General features: G+C 36.0%; 1 protein-coding gene across 20 annotated transcripts in view; it reads left to right on the top strand.

The window, feature by feature from the left end:
- LOC127848338 (exocyst complex component 3-like) overlaps nucleotides 1-21,709 on the top strand; it is a 37,261-nt gene extending 15,552 nt beyond the window's left edge. For 19 of the 20 annotated variants that reach the window (XM_052380735.1, XM_052380732.1, XM_052380733.1 and 16 more), the window contains 12 exons: nucleotides 5,555-5,650; nucleotides 6,343-6,409; nucleotides 10,308-10,400; nucleotides 10,807-10,900; nucleotides 11,853-11,923; nucleotides 13,027-13,152; nucleotides 13,397-13,515; nucleotides 15,898-16,050; nucleotides 16,806-16,911; nucleotides 18,075-18,095; nucleotides 19,524-19,604; nucleotides 20,876-21,709. In XM_052380735.1, coding sequence (XP_052236695.1) covers nucleotides 5,555-5,650; nucleotides 6,343-6,409; nucleotides 10,308-10,400; nucleotides 10,807-10,900; nucleotides 11,853-11,923; nucleotides 13,027-13,152; nucleotides 13,397-13,515; nucleotides 15,898-16,050; nucleotides 16,806-16,911; nucleotides 18,075-18,095; nucleotides 19,524-19,604; nucleotides 20,876-21,055 — 1,207 coding nt within the window. In that variant the 3' untranslated portion in view covers nucleotides 21,056-21,709. The remainder of the gene's footprint in view (nucleotides 1-5,554; nucleotides 5,651-6,342; nucleotides 6,410-10,307; nucleotides 10,401-10,806; nucleotides 10,901-11,852; nucleotides 11,924-13,026; nucleotides 13,153-13,396; nucleotides 13,516-15,897; nucleotides 16,051-16,805; nucleotides 16,912-18,074; nucleotides 18,096-19,523; nucleotides 19,605-20,875) is intronic. The other variant, XM_052380736.1, reaches the window with a different exon arrangement.
- Nucleotides 21,710-21,717: the final 8 nt, after the last annotated feature.

The raw sequence follows: 21,717 nt of genomic DNA, 5'->3' as shown, positions 1-21,717 counted from the left end.
GTGGGCAGTCAGCTATGCCAGTGTCACAGTGAATTGTGTGCTTTTGTAACCTCCGCATAAGGCGTAGGGATATAGAATTGGCATTTTCCATCTGTCATTCAATCCGTCCGTTATTCTGTCCATCTGTTACACAATTTTGAAACTGGGGGGATAAATATTCAAAGAATTTGATTGTCTTCCTCAAATGTGTGGCCTAAATTCGGCCCCTTCCCAAGTGACTGTCTAAAATAACCAGTTGAAGGTTTCTTTTTAGCTCACCTGTCACGAAGTGACATGGAGAGCTTATGTGACCGTGTGATGTCCGGCGTCCGTATGTGCGTGTGTGCGTGCGTGCATGTGTCCGTCAACAATTTGTTTGTGTAGACAGTAGAGGTCACAGTTTTCATCCAATCTGTATGAAATTTGGTCAGAATGTTTATCTTGATAACATCTGGGTTGGGATTGTATTTGGGTCATCTGGGATCAAAAACTAGGTCACTAGGTCAAAAACTAGGTCACATAATAGGTCAAATAAAAGAAAAACCTTGTGTAGACAATAAAGGGTCGCAGTTTTCATCCAATCTTTATGAAATTTAGTCAGAATGTTTATCTTGATAAAATCTTGGTTGGGATTGTATTTGGGTCATCTGGGATCAAAAACTAGGTCACTAGGTCAAAAACTAGGTCAAATAATAGAAAAACCTTGTGTAGACAGTAGAGGTCACAGATTTCATCCAATCTTTATGAAATTTGGTCAGAATGTTTATCTTGATGAAATCTGGGTTGGGATTGTATTTGGGTCATCAGGGGTCAAAAACTAGGTCACTAGGTCAAAAACTAGGGCAAATAGTAGAAAAGCGTGTAGACAGTAGAGGTCACAGTTTTCATCCAATCTTTATGAAATTTGGTCAGAATGTTTATCTTGATAAAATCTGGGTTGGCATTGTATTTGGGTCATCTGGGGGTCAAAAACTAGGTCAATAGGTCAAAAACTAGGTCAAATAATAGAAAAACCTTGTGTAGACAATAGAGGAGAGCAAAAGTTTTTATTGGAAAAAGCTAATTGGGCTCAGTTTAGGGACCTCTGCTCAGATCTCTCCCTTGCAGATGTTCACTCCCAGGATCCAAATCTGTTTTGTATTAACTTAACCAGCAGGATACTGTCCATAGCGGAATGTAGCATACCGGTCTCCTCCGGCAAGGTCAAAGCCAGAAATAGGGTCCCGTGGTGGAATGAGGCGTGCTCCAATGCGGTACTGGATCGTAAAAATGCTTTAAAAATTCTTAAAAAGAACCCCGCTGAGCATAATCTTCTTAATTATAGGTCCCTCGAAAATCAGGCAAAGCGGGTTATTTTGGACGCAAAAACTCAAAATTGGAAAGAATTCTGTGATTCAGCTATCATTAATAAGAAAAATACTAGGGATTTTTGGCAAAAAATTCACAGAATTAAAGGAAATTCATTCACCCCTGTACCGCTACTTAAATACAAAGGCGGAATTGCCACTACCCCAAGGGACAAGGCTCAATTTTTGGTACGACATTTCCAATCTGTCTCCAGTGACTCAAACCTTCCCGTTGAAACTCTGAATTATCAAAAGCGGTTTGAGACTGAGCACCGAAATATTTTAAATGAGCCTGGGGATAACAGCACGCCTCTCAATTTACCATTCACTATCACAGAATTATTAAGTGCCATTAACAGCAGGAGCAACACCGCCACGGGGCCTGACAAAATAGCATATTTAATGTTTAAAAATATGCCAGCCATAACTCTAAAAATCTGGCTTAACCTATTCAATCAGGTGTATAGGACAGGCAGGATACCACCCGAGTGGAAGCAGGCCACAGTGATTCCAATTCCTAAACCCGGTAAAGACAAAAATGATCCAAACTCATATCGTCCAATAAGTCTAACATCACATGCAGGTAAAAAAACTAGGTCACTAGGTCAAATAATAGAAAAACCGTCAACAATTTGTTTGTGTAGACAGTAGCGGTCACAGTTTTCATCCAATCTTTATGAAATTTGGTCAGAATGTTTATCTTGATGAAATCTGGGTTGGGATTGTATTTGGGTCATCTGAGGTCAAAAACTAGGTCACTAGGTCAAAAACTAGGTCACTAGGTCAAATAATAGAAAAACATTGTAAAGACAATAGAGGTTACAATTTTGATCCAATCTTTATGAAATTTGGTCAGAATGTTTATCTTGATAAATCTGGGTTGGGATTGTATTTGGGTCATCTGGGGTCAAAAACTAGGTCACAAGGTCAAATAATAGAAAAACCTTGTGTAGACAATAGAGGTAACAGTTTTCATCCAATCTTTTTAAAATTTGATCAGAATGTTTATCTTGATGAATTCTGGGTTGAGATTGTATTTGGGTCACCTGGGGTCAAAAGCTAGGTCACTAGGTCAAATAATAGAAAAACCTTGTGTAGACAATAGAGGTCACAGTTTTTATCTTATCTTTATGAAATTTGGTCAGAATGTTTATCTTGATGAAATCTGGGTTGGGATTGTATTTGGTTAGTCAGGTGAGCGATTCAGGGCCATCATGGCCCTCTTGTTTATAAATACACGTAGCGACATAAATACACGTAGCGACATTTAGTTCATTATCATATTCAGCTGTATGAGTTAAATCTTAGTAAATATAATATCGAAAACAATAATTGCTCAATATGTAGTATCTGTTAGCAAAAAATACCAATTTTCAGATTTTTGTCAAAATGGAGCTATTTTTAGCTCATCTATTTTTTGAAAAAAATTATGAGCTATTGTCATCACCTTGGCGTCGGCGTTGGCGTCCGGTTAAGTTTTGCGTTTAGGTCCACTTTTCTCAGAAAGTATCAATGCTATTGCATTCAAACTTGGTACACTTACTTACTATCATGAGGGGACTGGGCAGGCAAAATTAGATAACTCTGGCGTGCATTTTGACAGAATTATGTACCCTTTTTATACTTAGAAAATTGTAAATTTCGGTTAAGTTTTGTGTTTAGGTCCATTTTATTCCTTAAGTATCAAAGCTATTGCTTTCATACTTGCAACACTTACTAACTATCATAAGGGGACTGTGCAGGCAATGTTATGTAACTCTGACTGGCATTTTGACAGAATTATGTGCCCTTTTTATACTTAGAAAATTGAAAATTTGGTTAAGTTTTGTGTTTAGGTCCACTTTATTCCTACAGTATCAAAGCTATTGCTTTCATACTTGCAACACTTATTAACTATCATAAGGGGACTGTGCAGGCAAAGTTATGTAACTCTGACTGGCATTTGGACGGAATTATGGGCCCTTTATACTTAGAAAATTGAAAATTTGGTAAAGTTTTGTGTTTTGGTCCGCTTTACCCCTAAAGTATCATAGATATTGCTTTAATACTTGGAACACTCGCAAACTATCATAAGGGGACAGTAAAAGGACAAGTTGCATAACTCTGGTTGTCATTTTTACGGAATTATAGCCCTTTTTTGACTTAGTAACTTTGAATAAATGGTTAAATTTTGTGTTTCGATCCACTTTACTTCTAAAGTATCAAGGCTATTGCTTTCAAACTTCAAATACTTTCATGCTATCATGAGGTTACTGTACCTGGCAAGTTGAATTTTACCTTGACCTTTGAATGACCTTGACTCTCCAGGTCAAATTATTAAATTTTGCTAAAATTGCCATAACTTCTTTATTTATGATTAGATTTGATTGATACTTTGACAAAACTACTCTTACCTGACATACCACAATAGACTCCACCCAAACCATCCCCCATGCCCTCCCCTCCCCCCCTCCCCCCCCCCCCCCCCGAATCCCCCCCCCCAATTTTTTTTTTTTAAAGATCATCTCACAAATGACCACCACACCCTCACACTATAACCCCCCCCCCCCCACCCCACCCCACCCCCAATTTTTTTTTTTTTTTGAAACGGTTAAAAAACACAAATATTTATTTTTATTAAATTGAATCCAAAAACTTGGAATATGTAAACACAATACGGACTGGTGAATGTATATTTTACTTTTATAGATTGATTAAATTTAGTTTGTTATTTTATTGTATTTAGAACTTGAAAATATGGTGAACATCATAATGATAAAAATGAACTCTATAAAAGTTATTTTATATTGTTTGGTTAAAGAAGAACACAGTCCGGTAAAATCTGGTGAGGTCTGGTAAATTTTTAAAGTTATGGGACCTCATGTCATGTAAGATTTGTTTGTCTTTGTGCTACCCAGCAGACAGTTGACGTAAAACATGAGAATACACCATTGCAATTTATGGTATACAGTCTTACCTGTTTATAAAGACCACTCAAGGGATTTGGTCGTTGTGGTCTTTGTTCACAGGTGGTCTTTATTCCCAGGGTCGATTGAAACTTTGCAAAATATACTAGTAGTATTTTAACAGGTACCTTATCTATGTATGTGCTCTTTTGTTTAAATGTTTGAATACTTATGCATGTATAATAAATAAAGGATTGAGTTTTGTTTTTATTATTTCCATTCCCGTATGTTTTTATTATTTATTTCATTAATCATATACATATATAAATAATTATTGACATACATGTATATGTACATGTAATGCAGAATGTTCTGGATTTGAATTTTGCCTACACCAAGATCACTAGCCACTCGTCTACAACTGTGTCCTTTAACAAACTAATGACCGCAACGCGTTCTTCCAACATCAAGAACTTACGCTTGGAAGCCATGATGGTTAAATTGAACTGATTACTTGTCTATAATCTATGCACGTCTTATCAAGGAGAAATGTAAGAAGGGAATGGCTATCAAAATGTTTGTATTTCAGGCATCGTTATTGATATAAAACCGTTAATTTCCTTAATGAGTTGATGAAAGCCCCAAACTTGTCTTTGATATTTTCAGCAATTAGTACATTAATCGCGAGTCACTTTAATACAAAGGCAATATTTTTACATTTTTGACAAACTGTCAAATGCATAAAAGAAGCAGACGACTTCCAATTAGCAATGCGTGTTAAATAAACAAACAACTGCTATAGAGTGCAATAAACTGTCACTTGCCAATATTTCCATAGCGACCGACGAGTCCACTGGTAAGATGTGTATCACGTGACTACACAGCGTCATGGCGGCCATTTTGTTTTTTAAAAGTTGCAAAATCGTTGATTTTTATTATTGCAGTGGTCGTTGTAAGCTATCAAAATGGACTTTTGGGAATGTAAAAGGGCGGTCTTTGGTCTTTGTTCGCAGGTTGGCTTTATTCGCAGGTTCAATATACATTGTATAGCGAAATCGTTCGGGAGGAAATCGGTGTGGTCATTATTGATTGTTGGTCGCTATTAACAGGCGGTCGCTCGGGCAGGTTGGACTGTAATGTCATATATTCTATCTAAATTGTTAGGCACTATATATTATGGGCGTATTTTTGTGTTTCTAAATTTGGACTATTTTTAAGTGTCTGAAAACTTAGAGTAATTCTGAGAAGTATTGGATTATGGTGAGACTGATGTCAGAATTACTACCTACTCTACCTGTAAGAAGTATATCATAAGTACATTTGTTGTATTTTGTTGCTTTTCAGTTCTCCAGAACTCATGAAACACCCCTCACTCAACATCGACACCAAGGAACTGGGTCCCCTGCTCCATAATGATGATGTAGAAAAACTCCAGAAAGAGTATGTATCACGATTAAACTTCAGCAAAAAAAGTCTTGAAGGTGGACAACAAACACAGAGCTTTCAGACATTTTCATTGGTTATTTGGTAGAGCAATATATTTTGCTTTAATTGCACAATTATTTGTGTGTTTTTATGCCCCCGGATCGAACGATCGGGAGTATATTGTTTTTGGCCTGTCTGTCATTCTGTCTGTCTGTCTGTCATCAAAACTTTAACCTTAAACTTTAACCTTGGTTAAAGTTTTGCGATAACTTTTGCAATATTGAAGATAGCAACTTGATACTTGGCATGCATGTGTATCTCATGGAGCTGCACATTTTGAGTGGTGAAAGGTCAAGGTCATCCTTCAAGGTCAAAGGTTAAATACATGACTTCAAAGTGGCGCAGAAGGGGACATAGTGTTTCTGACAAACACATATCTTGTTTGTAATTTACAATAGAGTGTAAAATTTTCAAGTGATATCCATAAACTGTAAAATTTTCAAGTGATATCCATAAACTTTATAAGATGCTTCTCTCAGCAAAATTATTAACCCTTTTAAAGCTACTTTAGATATCTCACTATATACACCAAGTTCTGGTTAGAAATAAAAAATGGACCTGAGAGTGTTTCAATAAGCCTTAATATGTTTTTGATACAATCAAGCTAAAATAAATTGGTTAAATACTAAAGGTACTTGTGTTTGCAGGTATTTGACCAATATGAAGAAAAATATACAGGACTGGACTGGTAACACTTTGAAATCAGAGCAAAAGGTACTGTGTTGATATGTGTCTTGTTCTGAGAAAACTGGGCTTATTGCATGTGCGTAAAGTGTCATCCCAGATTAGCCTGTGCAGTCCGCACAGGCTAATCAGGGACGACACTTTCCGCCTTAACTGGATTTTCATGTAGAAAAGACTTCCTTTACATGAAAAATACCATAAAAGCAGAAAGTGTCGTCCCTGATTAGCCTTTGCGGACTGCACAGGCTAATCTAGGACGACACTTTACGCACATGCATTAAGCCCAGTTTTCTCAGAACACAGCTCATATGATCTCTGAACTCTCAGCATCCTATTTATAAAAATGCTCTTTGTATTTCTTAGAGTTTTGTTATATATGACCCTTAACTTAATGTGTTGTTTTGAAATAAAGTAAAATGCTATGTTCATCAGCTGGTCTAAAAGTATGTTGAAATGACAATATTTAAAACATTTTTCTGTTGCAAAATGACTCAATCTTTTTAATTTTTTTCTTGATTTCTTTTAATATCCCCTCATAATTAAAAACTTATGTAGAATATGTAGTCTTTCAAAAATCGTTAACGATCATAGTTTAACATGTACAGTACAAAAATCTAATGGTTGAGTATATATGGTACAATATATATAAAGATGTGACAAACATGCATGTAACCAAAGGGAAGCCGTTAATGTATGGGTCATGTTAAAGATATATGTAACCAAAGGGAAGCCGTTAATGTATGGGTCATGTTATAGATATATGTAACCAAAGTGAAGCCGTTAATGTATGGGTCATGTTATAGATATATGTAACCAAAGTGAAGCCGTTAATGTATGGGTCATGTTATAGATATATGTAACCAAAGGGAAGCCGTTAATGTATGGGTCATGTAATAGATATATGTAACCAAAGGGAAGCCGTTAATGTATGGGTCATGTTATAGATATATGTAACCAAAGGGAAGCCGTTAATGTATGGGTCATGTTATAAATATATGTAACCAAAGGGAAGCCGTTAATGTACATATGGAGGTCATGTAATAGATATATGTAACCAAAGGGAAGCCGTTAATGTATGGGTCATGTTATAGATATAAGTAACCAAAGGGAAGCCGTTAATGTATGGGTCATGTTATAGATAAATGTAACCAAAGGGAAGCCGTTAATGTATGGGTCATGTTATAGATATATGTAACCAAAGGGAAGCCGTTAATGTATGGGTCATGTTATAGATATATGTAACCAAAGGGAAGCCGTTAATGTATGGGTCATGTTATAGATATATGTAACCAAAGGGAAGCCGTTAATGTATGGGTCATGTTATAGATATATGTAACCAAAGGGAAGTCGTTAATGTATGGGTCATGTTATAGATATATGAAACCAAAGGGAAGCCGTTAATGTATGGGTCATGTTATAGATAAATGTAACCAAAGGGAAGCCGTTAATGTATGGGTAATGTAATAGATATATGTAACCAAAGGGAAGCCGTTTATGTATGGGTCATGTTATAGATATATGAAACCAAAGGGAAGCCGTTAATGTATGGGTCATGTAATAGATATATGTAACCAAAGGGAAGCCGTTAATGTATGGGTCATGTTATAGATATATGTAACCAAAGGGAAGCCGTTAATGTATGGGTCATGTTATAGATATATGTAACCAAAGGGAAGCCGTTAATGTATGGGTCATGTTATAGATATATGTAACCAAAGGGAAGCCGTTAATGTATGGGTCATGTTATAGATATATGTAACCAAAGGGAAGCCGTTAATGTATGGGTCATGTAATAGATATATGTAACAAAAGGGAAGCCGTTAATGTATGGGTCATGTTATAGATATATGTAACCAAAGGGAAGCCGTTAATGTATGTGTCATGTTATAAATATATGTAACCAAAGGGAAGCCGTTAATGTACATATGGAGGTCATGTAATAGATATATGTAACCAAAGGGAAGCCGTTAATGTATGGGTCATGTTATAGATATATGTAACCAAAGGGAAGCCGTTAATGTATGGGTCATGTTATAGATATATGTAACCAAAGGGAAGCCGTTTATGTATGGGTCATGTTATAGATATATGTAGCCAAAGGGAAGCCGTTAATGTATGGGTCATGTTATAGATATATGTAACCAAAGGGAAGCCGTTAATGTATGGGTCATGTTATAGATATATGTAACCAAAGGGAAGCTGTTAATGTATGGGTCATGTTATAGATATATGTAACCAAAGGGAAGTCGTTAATGTATGGGTCATGTTATAGATATAGGTAACCAAAGGGAAGCTGTTAATGTATGGGTCATGTTATAGATATATGTAACCAAAGGGAAGTCGTTAATGTATGGGTCATGTTATAGATATATGTAACCAAAGGGAAGCCGTTAATGTATGGGTCATGTTATAGATAAATGTAACCAAAGGGAAGCCGTTAATGTATGGGTCATGTTATAGATATATGTAACCAAAGGGAAGCCGTTAATGTATGGGTCATGTTATAGATATATGAAACCAAAGGGAAGCCGTTAATGTATGGGTCATGTTATAGATATATGTAACCAAAGAGAAGCCGTTAATGTATGGGTCATGTTATAGATATATGTAACCAAAGGGAAGCCGTTAATGTATGGGTCATGTTATAGATATATGTAACCAAAGGGAAACCGTTTATGTATGGGTCATGTTATAGATATATGTAACCAAAGGGAAGCCGTTAATGTATGGGTCATGTTATAGATATATGTAACCAAAGGGAAGCCGTTAATGTATGGGTCATGTTATACATATATGCCACACTCTCGGAAAAAGCGTCTAAATGCATGTGCGTAAAGTGTCATCCCAGGTTAGCCTGTGCAGTCAACACAGGCTTATCAGGGATGACACTTTCCCCCTAGAAGGGATTTTCTTTTAGTAGACACTTCCTTTGAAAGAAAATTTCCAAAAAAGCGGAAAGTGGCATCCCTGATGTCTGCACAGGCTAATCTGGGATTGCACTTAAAGCACATTCATTCAGTCCAGAATGAAACTTATATGCAGTTGAAACTGACCTAACGGCCACCTGAATTTACCGGTCACCTGCAGACAACGGTCAGTCTGGAATCTCCCCGACGAAAAACACTCTATATTACACTTGAATTTAACGGCCACCTGGCCATAACGGCCAACGGCCACTATATTCCACTCCGAAATTCATGTTTGACCTGAAATCAACGGTCACGCGTCAGTCGTCTTGAGTCGCCAAAATGAAAAACACAGCACATCATTTGTCCGTCTATTTTGCGGTTAAAGCGTCTGAAAGTGGTTATTGTCTTTGATATTATAAAAGCGGCCCGCTGCAAGTAAACAAATAATAAGGTGTTGAGACGGTTTGTTTTCCGGGGTGATTGTGGGGGTATCTTCAAAAGCAAATATGTCAGAGTTTGTGACACGTTTAAAGTAATTATCGCTAATTAAATGACTGCTAATTAGTACATGGTACTTTCAACGGTACAATTATATCGCACTATCGGTTTATGACAGCGAATCCGCTTTTTAGACTTGTACGGACGTGACGTCAACGGCACGTGACAAGCTTTATTTACTGAATGAACGAGATGCATGAGTAAACAATTATACCAGCGTTGATAAAGTCATTGCTTTAGTTTAACAAGATGAAATTAAATCAATCTATATTATTCTGTATTATTCAATATACACGCGTAAGATATTTCTGTTATTATGCTTAGTTAACGGAAATGAGCCTTTGTTTTACACTGTATGCAAACGACTGGGTGGGGTAATGACGTAGCAATACTACCAAGTGGCAAACCATCTTAAAATTGTGATCCGAATTTAACGGTCACCTTTGGACAACGGTCACTTTAGTCATTTCCCTTGACTGACCACTGTTCTCAGGTTTGACTGTAGTTATTTCTACCTACAGGACTGGTGTCGTAATGAGGGACCAGACCAAGACGGCGAAGGATTCTACAACACATCTCTACCTATGATCATTTTCCAGATGATCGAACAAAATGTACGCGGATAAAATTTGTGTTGCATTTTGTTTGTAGATTTTTGTTTAGACAAATTTTATTTCTCACATGTCAATCGATTATAGTACAACACTTGTCTTGGTACATGTATAATGTCATTTTTGGGTTGGTACCACAAAATGTTATTTTCATTATTAAATTCGTGTAACACCCCTCCCCTTTCCCCACAAATCAAACTTAACCCTTGTCCTCTCAATAGAACTGTGTGGAGGAGATGGGGGTGTGGGGACATGTAATAATGAACTGATATATTCTACCAGATGCTTTCAAATATATTGCTTTTTGTTTGGCAGAAGAACAATATTTTTATTGAAAGACTTTACTCTGATTATTAGCTTGGGTATAACTTGCATTTCTTTATCAATATGGAACTTGCTCTATGTTCAGATTCAAGTGGCCGGCATGCTTGGTGAAAGCATCATGTTACGCAGTCTGGAGCAGTTTGTTGAAGTTCTCAGCAACTTTGCTGAACAACTGAAAGGTATTTTATGTTTTACTGTGGTTTATAAGGAAAAATTTGTGATTTAAAATTGTCATCTGTTTAAAACAGTGAAAAAAAGACAATTAAAATTATTATTAGTTGTCCTTATTCTCTGTCACAGCTTTTTCATTATTCCAGGATCATAAAAAAATGTTCATGTGGTTTTGACTATTGTGAAAATTATAATCTGTTGTCAAATGCATAAAATAAAATAATCTTCCAACACTTAAATAAATATTTTTTTATATATAATATGAAATTATAAGAGTTTTGAGTATGTACTTAACTAGCTTTACTTGACTATGAACTGAATATTCCGTGCTATTCTACTCAGCCAAACGTAATTGTTTACGAAACACATACAATTCTGTATACAATAGTAAATATGGTTACAGTGAATAATGTTAATTCAAATTTGGTATACAAATTATGATGCTATAAAACAATTTAATTTTGGTTCTGACATTTTTAGAAAAAATTGTTATGGTGTTTGACTTGCAACCAGAGTGTTCTCAAGATCTTTTCAAGGTCACTAATACTGGCTTTTTCCAGGAATTCAAATCTAGAATTAATGGATAAGCCTAAGGCTTTTGATTCTGTTATGATTAAATACAATTTTATAATAGGTATACAACAAATGTTGGTATATTTGCATTACTAAGTGAGTCGCCTTCTGAGAAAACTGGTCATAATGCATATGCGTAAAGTGTCGTCCCAGATTAGCATGTGCAATCCAGGCTAATCAGGACGACACTTTCCGCTTTTATGACAATTTTCGCTTAAATGAAGTCTCTTAGCAATAATCCAATTTAGGCAGAAAGTGTTGTCCCTGATTAGCCTGTGGGGACTGCACAGGCTAATCTGGGACGACACTTTACGTACATGCATTAAACCCAGTTTTCTCAGAACATGACACAATTTTTCTGATACTCAGCCGTTTGCCCCTTTTCAGGAGTTGTTGGTATCTACAGAGACAGACATTTACAAGACAGGAGGGAACCAAAGTTCTACCTGCACTATTTGGTAGGCAACAGAAAATTTCTAGAACCATTTTCAAACAATAGGAAGCATAGTCATTAATTGATTTGTTCAGTTTTGTATTTCTATGCAACATGTCAACACTTTTTATGCCCCCCGAAGGTGGGCATATAGTGATCGCACTGTCCGTCTGTATGTCCGTCTTTCTGTCGGTCACACTTTTGCGTTTAGGTGTTGAAAATGCTCATAACTTCTATGTTGCTTCAGATGTTACCTTCATATTTATTTCCCCTACGGGTTTCACCCGAGGGGACTTATGGTTTGCGCTCTGGGCATCTGTGAGTCTGTCCGTCTGTCTGTCACATTTTTCTGGATCCTGCGATAATTTTAAAAGTTCTTCATATTTTTTCATGAAACTTGAAACATGAATAGATGGCAATATGGACATTATGCACGTCATTTCATTTTGTTCCTACGTCAAAAATTCTGGTTGCTATGGCAACAAATAGACTAGAAATACTGCTGAAAAAGGTGGTTTTCTGGATCCTGCGATAACTTTAAAAGTTCCTCATATTTTTTCATGAAACTTGAAATATGGATAGATGGCAATATGAACATAATGCACATCATTTCACTTTGTTCCTACGTCAAAAATTCTGGTTGCTATGGCAACAAATATATATAAAAAAATCTGACAATGGTGGAATTTCTGACAATGGTGGAGCCGGTATGGGACATATATTGCTTGGCAATAGTCTTGTTATGCATGTGTATATGGACAAGGCCTTTCCAAACGCACACAAATTTTGACCCCTTGACCTTGAACTTAGGGTCCGCATTTAGGTTTAGAAATCTGCGTTTAGGTTTCGAAAAAGCGTTTTTCGGGGGCATATGTCTTCCGATGGAAACAGCTCTTATTCCAATGTCTAAATAAAGCATCATATTTTTTGTCTTAAACTGCATTTAAGTCACATCTTAAATTGTGTATTTTTATTTATGACATTTCGTTTTAATCCTTGGGTTCACACAGCGTAAAATCTTCTTACTTTCGGCAACTACATGACACAGCTTTTTGTCTTGCATTGTGCCACGATATATAAGTTACATCTAAGATTTACTAATTGTCTTTTTTGTTTTTAATCCCCAAGATCGCCACAGCGAACAATCTGCTCACCTTTGGAGACTACATGACCCAGCTGAGGAAGCGTTACCTGAAGACCGAGTACGACAGAGACGAGGAGGATGATGCCAACATCCGCATGGACAGGTTCCAGGTACTCAACGAAACCCTTTTCCCCCATATTTCTTGGTCTTTGGGTCTATAAAATTCAGTGAATTACTCTATCAATGAGCCTCGCTGTGGAAAAACAGGGCTTAATGCATGTGCGTAAATTGTCATCCCAGATGCAGGGACAAAACTTTCCGCTTTTAATTTATTTTGAGTTTAAAGGAAGTCTCATCTTAGTGGAAAGTTTATATCGAGGCTCAAATGTAGATGCTAACACCCAATGGTTTCAGGTGCTCAAGGGAACGTTCTACCGTACCGCGTACGACATCATTGGCTACATTCTGGAGGAGGTTATGATTGATCTCCGCACACACGAGCATTGCATCAACGAGCTGATGACAAAAGCATGGTAAGAGGTGGGCAAGGCTGTGGTTTTTGGGATACAAAGTTTGTTGCTTGGTACATCATGTTTCAGGGGTTGTCAGTGACGAAAGCATGGTCAGGGTGGGGAAAGGTTGTGGTTTACGTCTATGCAAATTTTGTTGCTTGGTTTTTTATCTCTCTGGTTTTTCAGTGCTTAGAAATATTTAAGTCAGTATAACTATAATAATGAATGCAAACATTTTTTTTTCCATAATTATGGTGAAAATTTCTTTACAATAAACATTCAAGTATCTTTACTGTCCTGTTTATTTATGTGTTTTCACATGGTTGCTAGGCAACACTGAATCAGTCAACTTTTCTTGCATGGTTGCTAGGCAACCTTAAATCAATCACCTTTTTGTAACATGCTGGCTTGGCAACACAAATATATAACTGTTTTCATCACAAGGTGGTCGTCCACACAAACTATGTTTTTGTCATGTGGTTGCTAGACAACACAAACTCTGATGTTTTTTTCTCACATGAGGCTAATTAACACTTAACCTGATTTGTTTTTCTCACATAACTGATAAGCAATAAAAAAGTCGGTTTTATTTATGTCACTAGGCATCACAATATCTGTTGTTATCCCCCGCCATAGTGAAGGGATATTGTTTTGGCGTTGTCTGTCCCTCTTTCCGTCAGTCCGGAGCCATATCTTGGAAGTGCTTTGGCGGATTTCATTGAAACTTGGTTTGAGTATATATATGGTTAAAAGGATGATGCATGCCAAATGACATTGTACACCATCTGTTAATAAAGGAATTATGGCCCTTTGTATCTTGAAAAAATGTTATTTTTGTGTGTCCGAGGCCATATCTTTGCATGCATGTGTATCTTATGAAACTTGGTATGAGTATATGTATATATATAGAGAGAGAGAGAGATGGATAAGATATGGCCCTTTGTATCTTGCCAAAAAATGCTTTTTTTGTGTACGGAGCCATATCTTGGAAGTGCTTTGGCTGATTTCATTGAAACTTGGTATGAGTATATATATATATGGATAGGAGGAGGATGCATGCCAAATGGCATTGTACACCATCTGTTAATAATGGAGTTATGGCCCTTTGTATCTTAAAAAAAAGGTTTTTTGAGTGTCAAATATAACACTTTTGTGTCCAGAAGCATATTGGTGGGGGATATCAATGCAACGAATTTGCTTGTTTTTAGCGAGGCTGTTTTAGGAGAAAACCCGAGCTATTGTCATAGCCAGCTCGTCGTCCAATGTCCGACTTCCGCCGTAGGCGTCATGCTAAAACCTTAACATTGGCCATAACTTTTTAAATATGGAAGATAGCTTCTTGATATTTGGCATGCATGTGTATCTCATGGAGCTGCACATTTTGAGTGGTAAAATTTCAAGGTGAACATCATCCTTCAAGGTCGAGGGTCGAAAAAACAAAGTCAAGGGAAGTAATAAGCTTTAAATGGACATAGTTATCTGACCTGCCCACGTATATATTTTTGTTAAATAAATCAAAGCGGCGCAGTAGGCGGCATTGTGTTTCTGACAAACACATTGTGGTAAAAGGTCAAGGTCATCCTTTACTGTCTATGGTAAAAAATACAGATTTAAGGAAAGTAATAAGCTTTAAAAAGGGAGAAAATTATTCAATATTTAACATAGCCACTTTATATATTTGGCATGCATGTGTATCTCATGGAGCTGCACATTTTGAGTGGTGAATCTACAGTCACAGTATAGTGGCTTTTAATTATTTGCTACTAAAAATAGAGATTTGTTACAGACAATTATTTTCAAGGGAAGTAATTTATATAATTATAAATCTCATATTATATATTTTCTTACCAAGAATTGAAGTTCTTTTCACAGATACTGTACAAATTTATTATTTTGACTATTTATAACCCAAATGATTGATTTTTCAAAGTTTTTTTTAAATGATATGATTATATTAATTTCTTTGATGTTCATTACATACCTGTGGACTTATGTACATAGATACATGATCAACTCTGGTTATGATCTCTTTTAAACCACAGGCCTTGGTTGTCAGTGATGTCTGACATGGTCATAATTGACTGTGAGACCCCCCGCCACCCCCCCACCCCCACCCCCGATTGGATTGGACAAAATTCAAGGGAAGTAATAACCTTTAAAGGGAGATGATTTCTATACCTGCCAAATGATAAATATAAATTTTATTTCAATGGGGCGCAGTAGGCGGTATTGTGTTTCTGATAAACACATCTCTTGTTGGGTCACTAGGTCAAAGGTCAAGGTCACTGTGACATCTAAAAAAAATTAAAAATTCTGACAAGCTTTCGCAGCCGAGCGTGGCAACCGTTATGCGGTGCTCTTGTTCTCACTTTGTCGCTCAGCAACACTAAAATTCTCCCTTAGGCAGCAGAGCGGTCAGTCCGTGGAGGTGGTGGTCGCCACATGGCAGGACTACGGAACAGACTTTGTCCACCTGAAGCCCAAGCTGGAGCAGAAACTGTATGAGACTGCCAAACGTGTCATACTGAAGGAATACCTGAAGGCCATTCTCTCAAGGTATTCTGGCAAAGATGTTAGTCACAATGTGTCAGTAAAAAGCGCTGTCAAAAATTATTTATGTATTTTATTGTAAACCTATTTATTTTAGCTTGATTGCATCTAAAGCCTGTGGCTTATTGAAACACTCTCCTGGGTGGAACCAGTTCTTGGTGTCTTTTGAGGAGATCTAAAGAACGCTCCCACAGTGAGTATGGAACCTGTGACTTTCTGGAGCTAGGTTAACACCATTTCCCCTATGCCATGGCAACCTTGCGACTTAGTGCATTAACATTTAAACATGACTGTAAGAAACTTTGCTTTATTTCATTATGCAACATTTGCTATGAAAGAATTACTTTACTGACTGAATATGAACCTTATATGGAACAAAAAATATCGTCACCATGGGAATTTGCTGAGCAATTAAGAAACAAGTGATTAGTGTGAAGTAGGATACTTTTGCATATTATAATAGGGTATGTTATATTCAATCTGTCTGGTGGACTTTTCGGCAGATGGGCAGTCGTCTTGTTGACAATTTTTGGTGTCTGGTATTCATACCAGACATTTAATGGTGCTCTTGTGATGAAACTTAAATGCATAGATCCATAATATTGGGTAAAAAGAAGAGTCTTTCTTGTTTGCATAACATGGTTTACAACAATTACTAAAAAGGTGTAATGTCAGACATTTTATAATATAGAAAGAGAAAATGAATCAACTAGCATTTAAAAGAGTTGTGTCTTACATTATATTGTCTTATATCACTACAGGAAACTGGCCTTTAAGGTTTATGATGAGCGGAAGAACGCTGCAGAGAAGATGATCCATGAGGCAACACAGTTGGAGCGTATCTTCCACAAGTACAAGTCTGATGATGTAAGTACGGCTACCTTATGCTTGCTGCCTATCCAATCGTGATTCAAAACTTTTCCACCGTATTTCCTCTGTAATAAGTCACACCAGAGTATAATATGCTTTCCCTTGAATTTCATTCAAATATAAGAAGCATTTGAATATAAGACCCACATAAATTATCATTAGTTCAAAACTTGTAGCAGTATAATCTCAAATACGGACATTGATATTCAAATTGCTTTTGGTGGAAATCTTTTGTTAATTTCAAGGAATTTAGTCTGTCAGACCTTTGACAAAGCCAGGGAAACGGTGCAAGATCCCTGAGTTCTTTTCCATAATACCGGTCTCATTTGTTGGCTATTATCAATTCTTGTTCAGAAATTTCTTGTTTTTGGTTTGCCAGTTAAATGACTTTGGGCCAGTTATAATTGAGTGATTAAAAACTTTGTTGTCATTAAAAGATTCAGGGCTTTCGCTGAGTCCTGGAATTCATGGAACTTGTTGAAGTGTGGATTGTTTGGTTTATTTATCTATTTACTTCGACACCATATCAAATCACCATGTGTCTTCTATTATTGGAAAAATAATTCTAAATACCGATAAGTTATATAACATTTATTATCAACCCCTGCCAAAAGTGGTTGGAAATAATTTTGGCGTTTTCCGTCAATCCGTCTGTCACAAACTTTTTAGGGCTATATCTCAGAAACTATTAATGAGGAGAAGTGTCATGCACTGGACATAGCCCTACCATTTCTCCAATAAGAGTTATTGCCCTTGGCTGTTTTTTTGTGATAACAGTCTGTCACAAACTTTTCAGGGCTATATCTCTAAAACTATATAAGATTTCAACATGAAACTTTATTGGTAAAGATACCAATGAAGAGAAGTGACATGCACTAAAAGCATAACACTACACTTTCTCAAGTTAGAGTGATCGCCCGTTGTTGTTTTTGTATGATGACTGTTTGTCACAACTTTTCAGGGCTTTATCTCAGAGAATATATAAGATTACAGCATGAAACTTAATGGGAGTGTAGATATCAACGAGGAGAAATGCCATGCACAAAAACCATTACCCTACCCTCTCTCAAATAACAGTGGATTTTTACAACATGACAAGTCACAGGGACTTTGTTATACCAGTTTATAAAATTGTACAATAATGCTGTTTTTATTTTCAGACCTGTACTGGAAGAAAATATGTAAATTATATTAATGTTAATCACAATTTTGTTTTGTTTTAATCTTTTCTTGCATTGTTTTACACACATTTATATTGTTAGTTGTTCAACTTGTAGTGTCTGTTACCGTTGTTGAATTGTTGATAAAATTATCTTTAAATTTATCCCAAAATTATTTTTCTATTTATCTCATAATTATAAATCATATGTTTTTATCATTTGACGAAGGCGGAGGGATATAGTTTTGGCATTGTCTGACTGTCCATCTATTTTTAACATGAAACTTCATGTGTGTACATGTACAATAGATATATATGAGTTGAAGTGTCGTACACAAGAACCATGACCATACACCTTCTTAAATGAGAGTTGTTGCATTTAGTTGTTTTAGTATGATGTAACTTTTCAGGGCTATATCTCAGATACTTAACAAGATTTTTACATGAAATTTCATGGATGTATAGATTTTAATGAGGAGACTGTGCCATGAGAAAGAACCCTAACCTGACAATTCATAAAGAAGAGTTTATGTCCGGTGATGTTTTTGATGTAACTTTTCAGGGCTTTATCTCATATACATAATAAGATTTAGTGGGAGCAGTGGTCTAATGGTAGAACGCTGGCTTAGGAATCGAGAGGTCCCGGGTTCGAATCCCGCCTTGACCACTGGAATTTCCTTGAGCAAGAAATTTATCCCACATCTGGTCCTCTCCACCCAGGTGTATAAATGGGTACCTGTGAGGGAAATAAGCAATGTGCCGTGGCTGCATACTGCGCCAAGATGTTAGCGGACGACTTATGACCCAATGATCAGGGACAAAATGTAAAGCGCCTTTGAACGCACATCTCGAGTATGAAAAAGGCGCTATATAAATGTGGTATATAAATAAATTTTTAAAAAATTCAACATGAAAATTAAATGGTGTATAGATATCAATGAGGAGAATTGCAAACAGTATTCCTTTACTTCGTTATTTTACAGGTATGGGCCTGTTGATCTATCTGCACCCATCAATAAATAAAATTTATTTGGCAGGGGATATCAATTCAAATTGATATGCCCCCCCATCGAATGTTAGTGGGCATATTGTTTTTGGCCTGTCTTTCTGTCATTGTGTGTGTCTGTCACTTAACTTGGTCATAACTTTTGCAATATTGAAAATAGAAACTTCATATTTGGCATGCATGTGTATCTTATGGAGCTGCACATTTTCGAGTGGTGAAAGGTCAAGGTCATCCTTCTAGGTCAAAGGTCAAATATATGGCTTCAAAGCGGCACCATAGGGGGCACTGTGTTTCTGACAAACACATCTCTTGTTCTTGTTTGCTTTCTCTTTCAAGTCATTTGGAGGCAATATAAGAGGGCATAATTATAACACAAATACTAAGGCGTGCATATTGGGTTTGTTCCATATTGCTTGCACTGATACATGCATGATTTTTTTCCAGGATGCTACATTCTCGGTACTTCCCATGATGGCAGAGAGCCTGAAATTGAAGGACACCTCCATGCTGTCACTGGAAATTGCTGTATGTACACATGAATTTTTTTTATTTAAATGCTTTTATTCGATTTTTATAACGAAATATCAAAGATTTAAAAATGATAATTCACTGTTTGAAACAATGAAAAATAACAGTGAAAATAATCAATAATTGTCACTGTTTTACTGCGAATTGGCGTCATTTAATGTCATGACGTCATCTTTTTGGCACAATTGTCCAGTTTAACTTTTTTATATGTAAATCACCAATGGAAAAAGCATTGAATAAAAGTGAAATTTGTTGTTTTCTGTAGATAAGCAATTTTCATTTACCTATAATAGTAGAACATAAATGTTTAAACTTTTAGCTGTGCCACTCTTGAAAATATCATTTCTCTGATCACTTGTCATTTAAAATTGATAATATATGAAAACCCTACAAATATCCTCTATACACTAACACATTTCTGTACAGTTTTTCGTAAAATATTTCATCGTCCAACCCACCCCTATCAAACACACAAATATGTACAAGTCACTTAAAATAACAACCATGTAAAATGTATTGAACAAACATATTCTTTCGCAAGGTGAGACCATTTTCTATTATCGCCAAATATTTCAGTTTTTTTAGGTACATTCTATGATTACAATCGAAGATGACAGTATTTGAGAGATATCCAAAAAACATGGTACTTTAATAGCTCAGGCTTTTTTTCTGCTTGTTTCAGTTAGGTCTAAGCTATTATCATTGAGAATGATAGCCTCCTTGGCTTAAATCAGTACTTTTCCCTTGATAATATTTACCATGGTTTCAAACTTTAATTTTCTTTAAGTTTGAAATCTTTCTTGAATTATGTTATTTGTTGGGGGTGTAAATCATTTCATAAGGTTAAATTTTGGTCTCATTCTTATCGGTAGTCCAAATCTTCATTCTCCATTTAATTTATGGATATGTTCTGGAGCAAATGATCTAATTTGTGGTTGAATAAATATTTTTTCCTTAGACTAAATATTTCCTTTGGTAAAATTCTTTAGTGTATTTTTCATTCTCTGTTCAATGCAGGGCATCATGAAGAAGTTTACAGATATCCATCTCAAGCAGAGGAGATTTTTTTTTCTTAAGAGTTTATATTTCCTTGGGTTCAATTCTTCACTTTAGTATAATTTTCCACTCTTCACTCTGCATTCAATGGAGGATCTCATGAAGACGTTTCCTGATACCTGTCTAAAGCAGATGATCTTATTTTTGAGTTGTTAATATTTTTCCTTAGGTTAAATTTTTCACTTAAATGTGTTACTCTAAATTCAATGCAGGGCATCATGAAGAAGTTTCCTGATATCCGTCTAGAGCAGATGATCAACCTATTGCTGTGTCGTGGTGACATGAGCCGGTCCGAGGCTCGACAGATGATCATCGACACTGTGGGAGAAGAGAAGGCACTGAAATCCGCTAATATTGGAATATTTGCAGACATTGCAGCTGAGACCAAATAGCCTTGAATTTCTTGTTAGTTTGTGTATATATAGGCTTTGTGGTCTTTACAATTTGTAATGTCTTAAATCCAAATTATGATTGTTTTCAACGAGTTATGCAATCATCACATTTAAAATTGATGAATTTTTGTATTTATTTACCATAAGAAATTTGTGTACACATAAAAGTGACAATACATCTTTTTGAGGAATTCAAAATTCCCAGAGGTCCTTATGATAACATATTATGTAACTTATTTGCTTGTGTGTTCATGTTGAATGGTTATAATATAGTGTTATATCACAGTGATATGTATAGATTGCTGAGTGTAATATCACAGTGATATGTATAGATTGCTGAGTGTAATATCACAGTGATATGTATAGATTGCTGAGTGTAATATCACAGTGATATGTATAGATTGCTGAGTGTAATATCACAGTGATATGTATAGATTGCTGAGTGTAATATCACAGTGATATGTTTAGATTGCTGAGTGTAATATCATAGTAATATGTATAGATTGCTGAGTGTTAAGTATTAATACATGCTATCAATCTTTTTAAAATCATCACAACTTTGCGATACCAGGTATTTGAAGTATGTATACATTACCTATTTTGATTGTATTTTAATGGGATTGCTAATTTATGTGCAATAAATATTGACTTATTTGTGGCAT

The sequence above is a fragment of the Dreissena polymorpha genome, chromosome 10, assembly GCF_020536995.1.
Source record: "Dreissena polymorpha isolate Duluth1 chromosome 10, UMN_Dpol_1.0, whole genome shotgun sequence".
Taxonomy (NCBI): Eukaryota; Metazoa; Mollusca; class Bivalvia; order Myida; family Dreissenidae; genus Dreissena; species Dreissena polymorpha.
The sequence above is the reverse complement of the archived record's forward strand: the minus strand, read 5'-3'. Positions and strand labels throughout refer to the sequence as shown.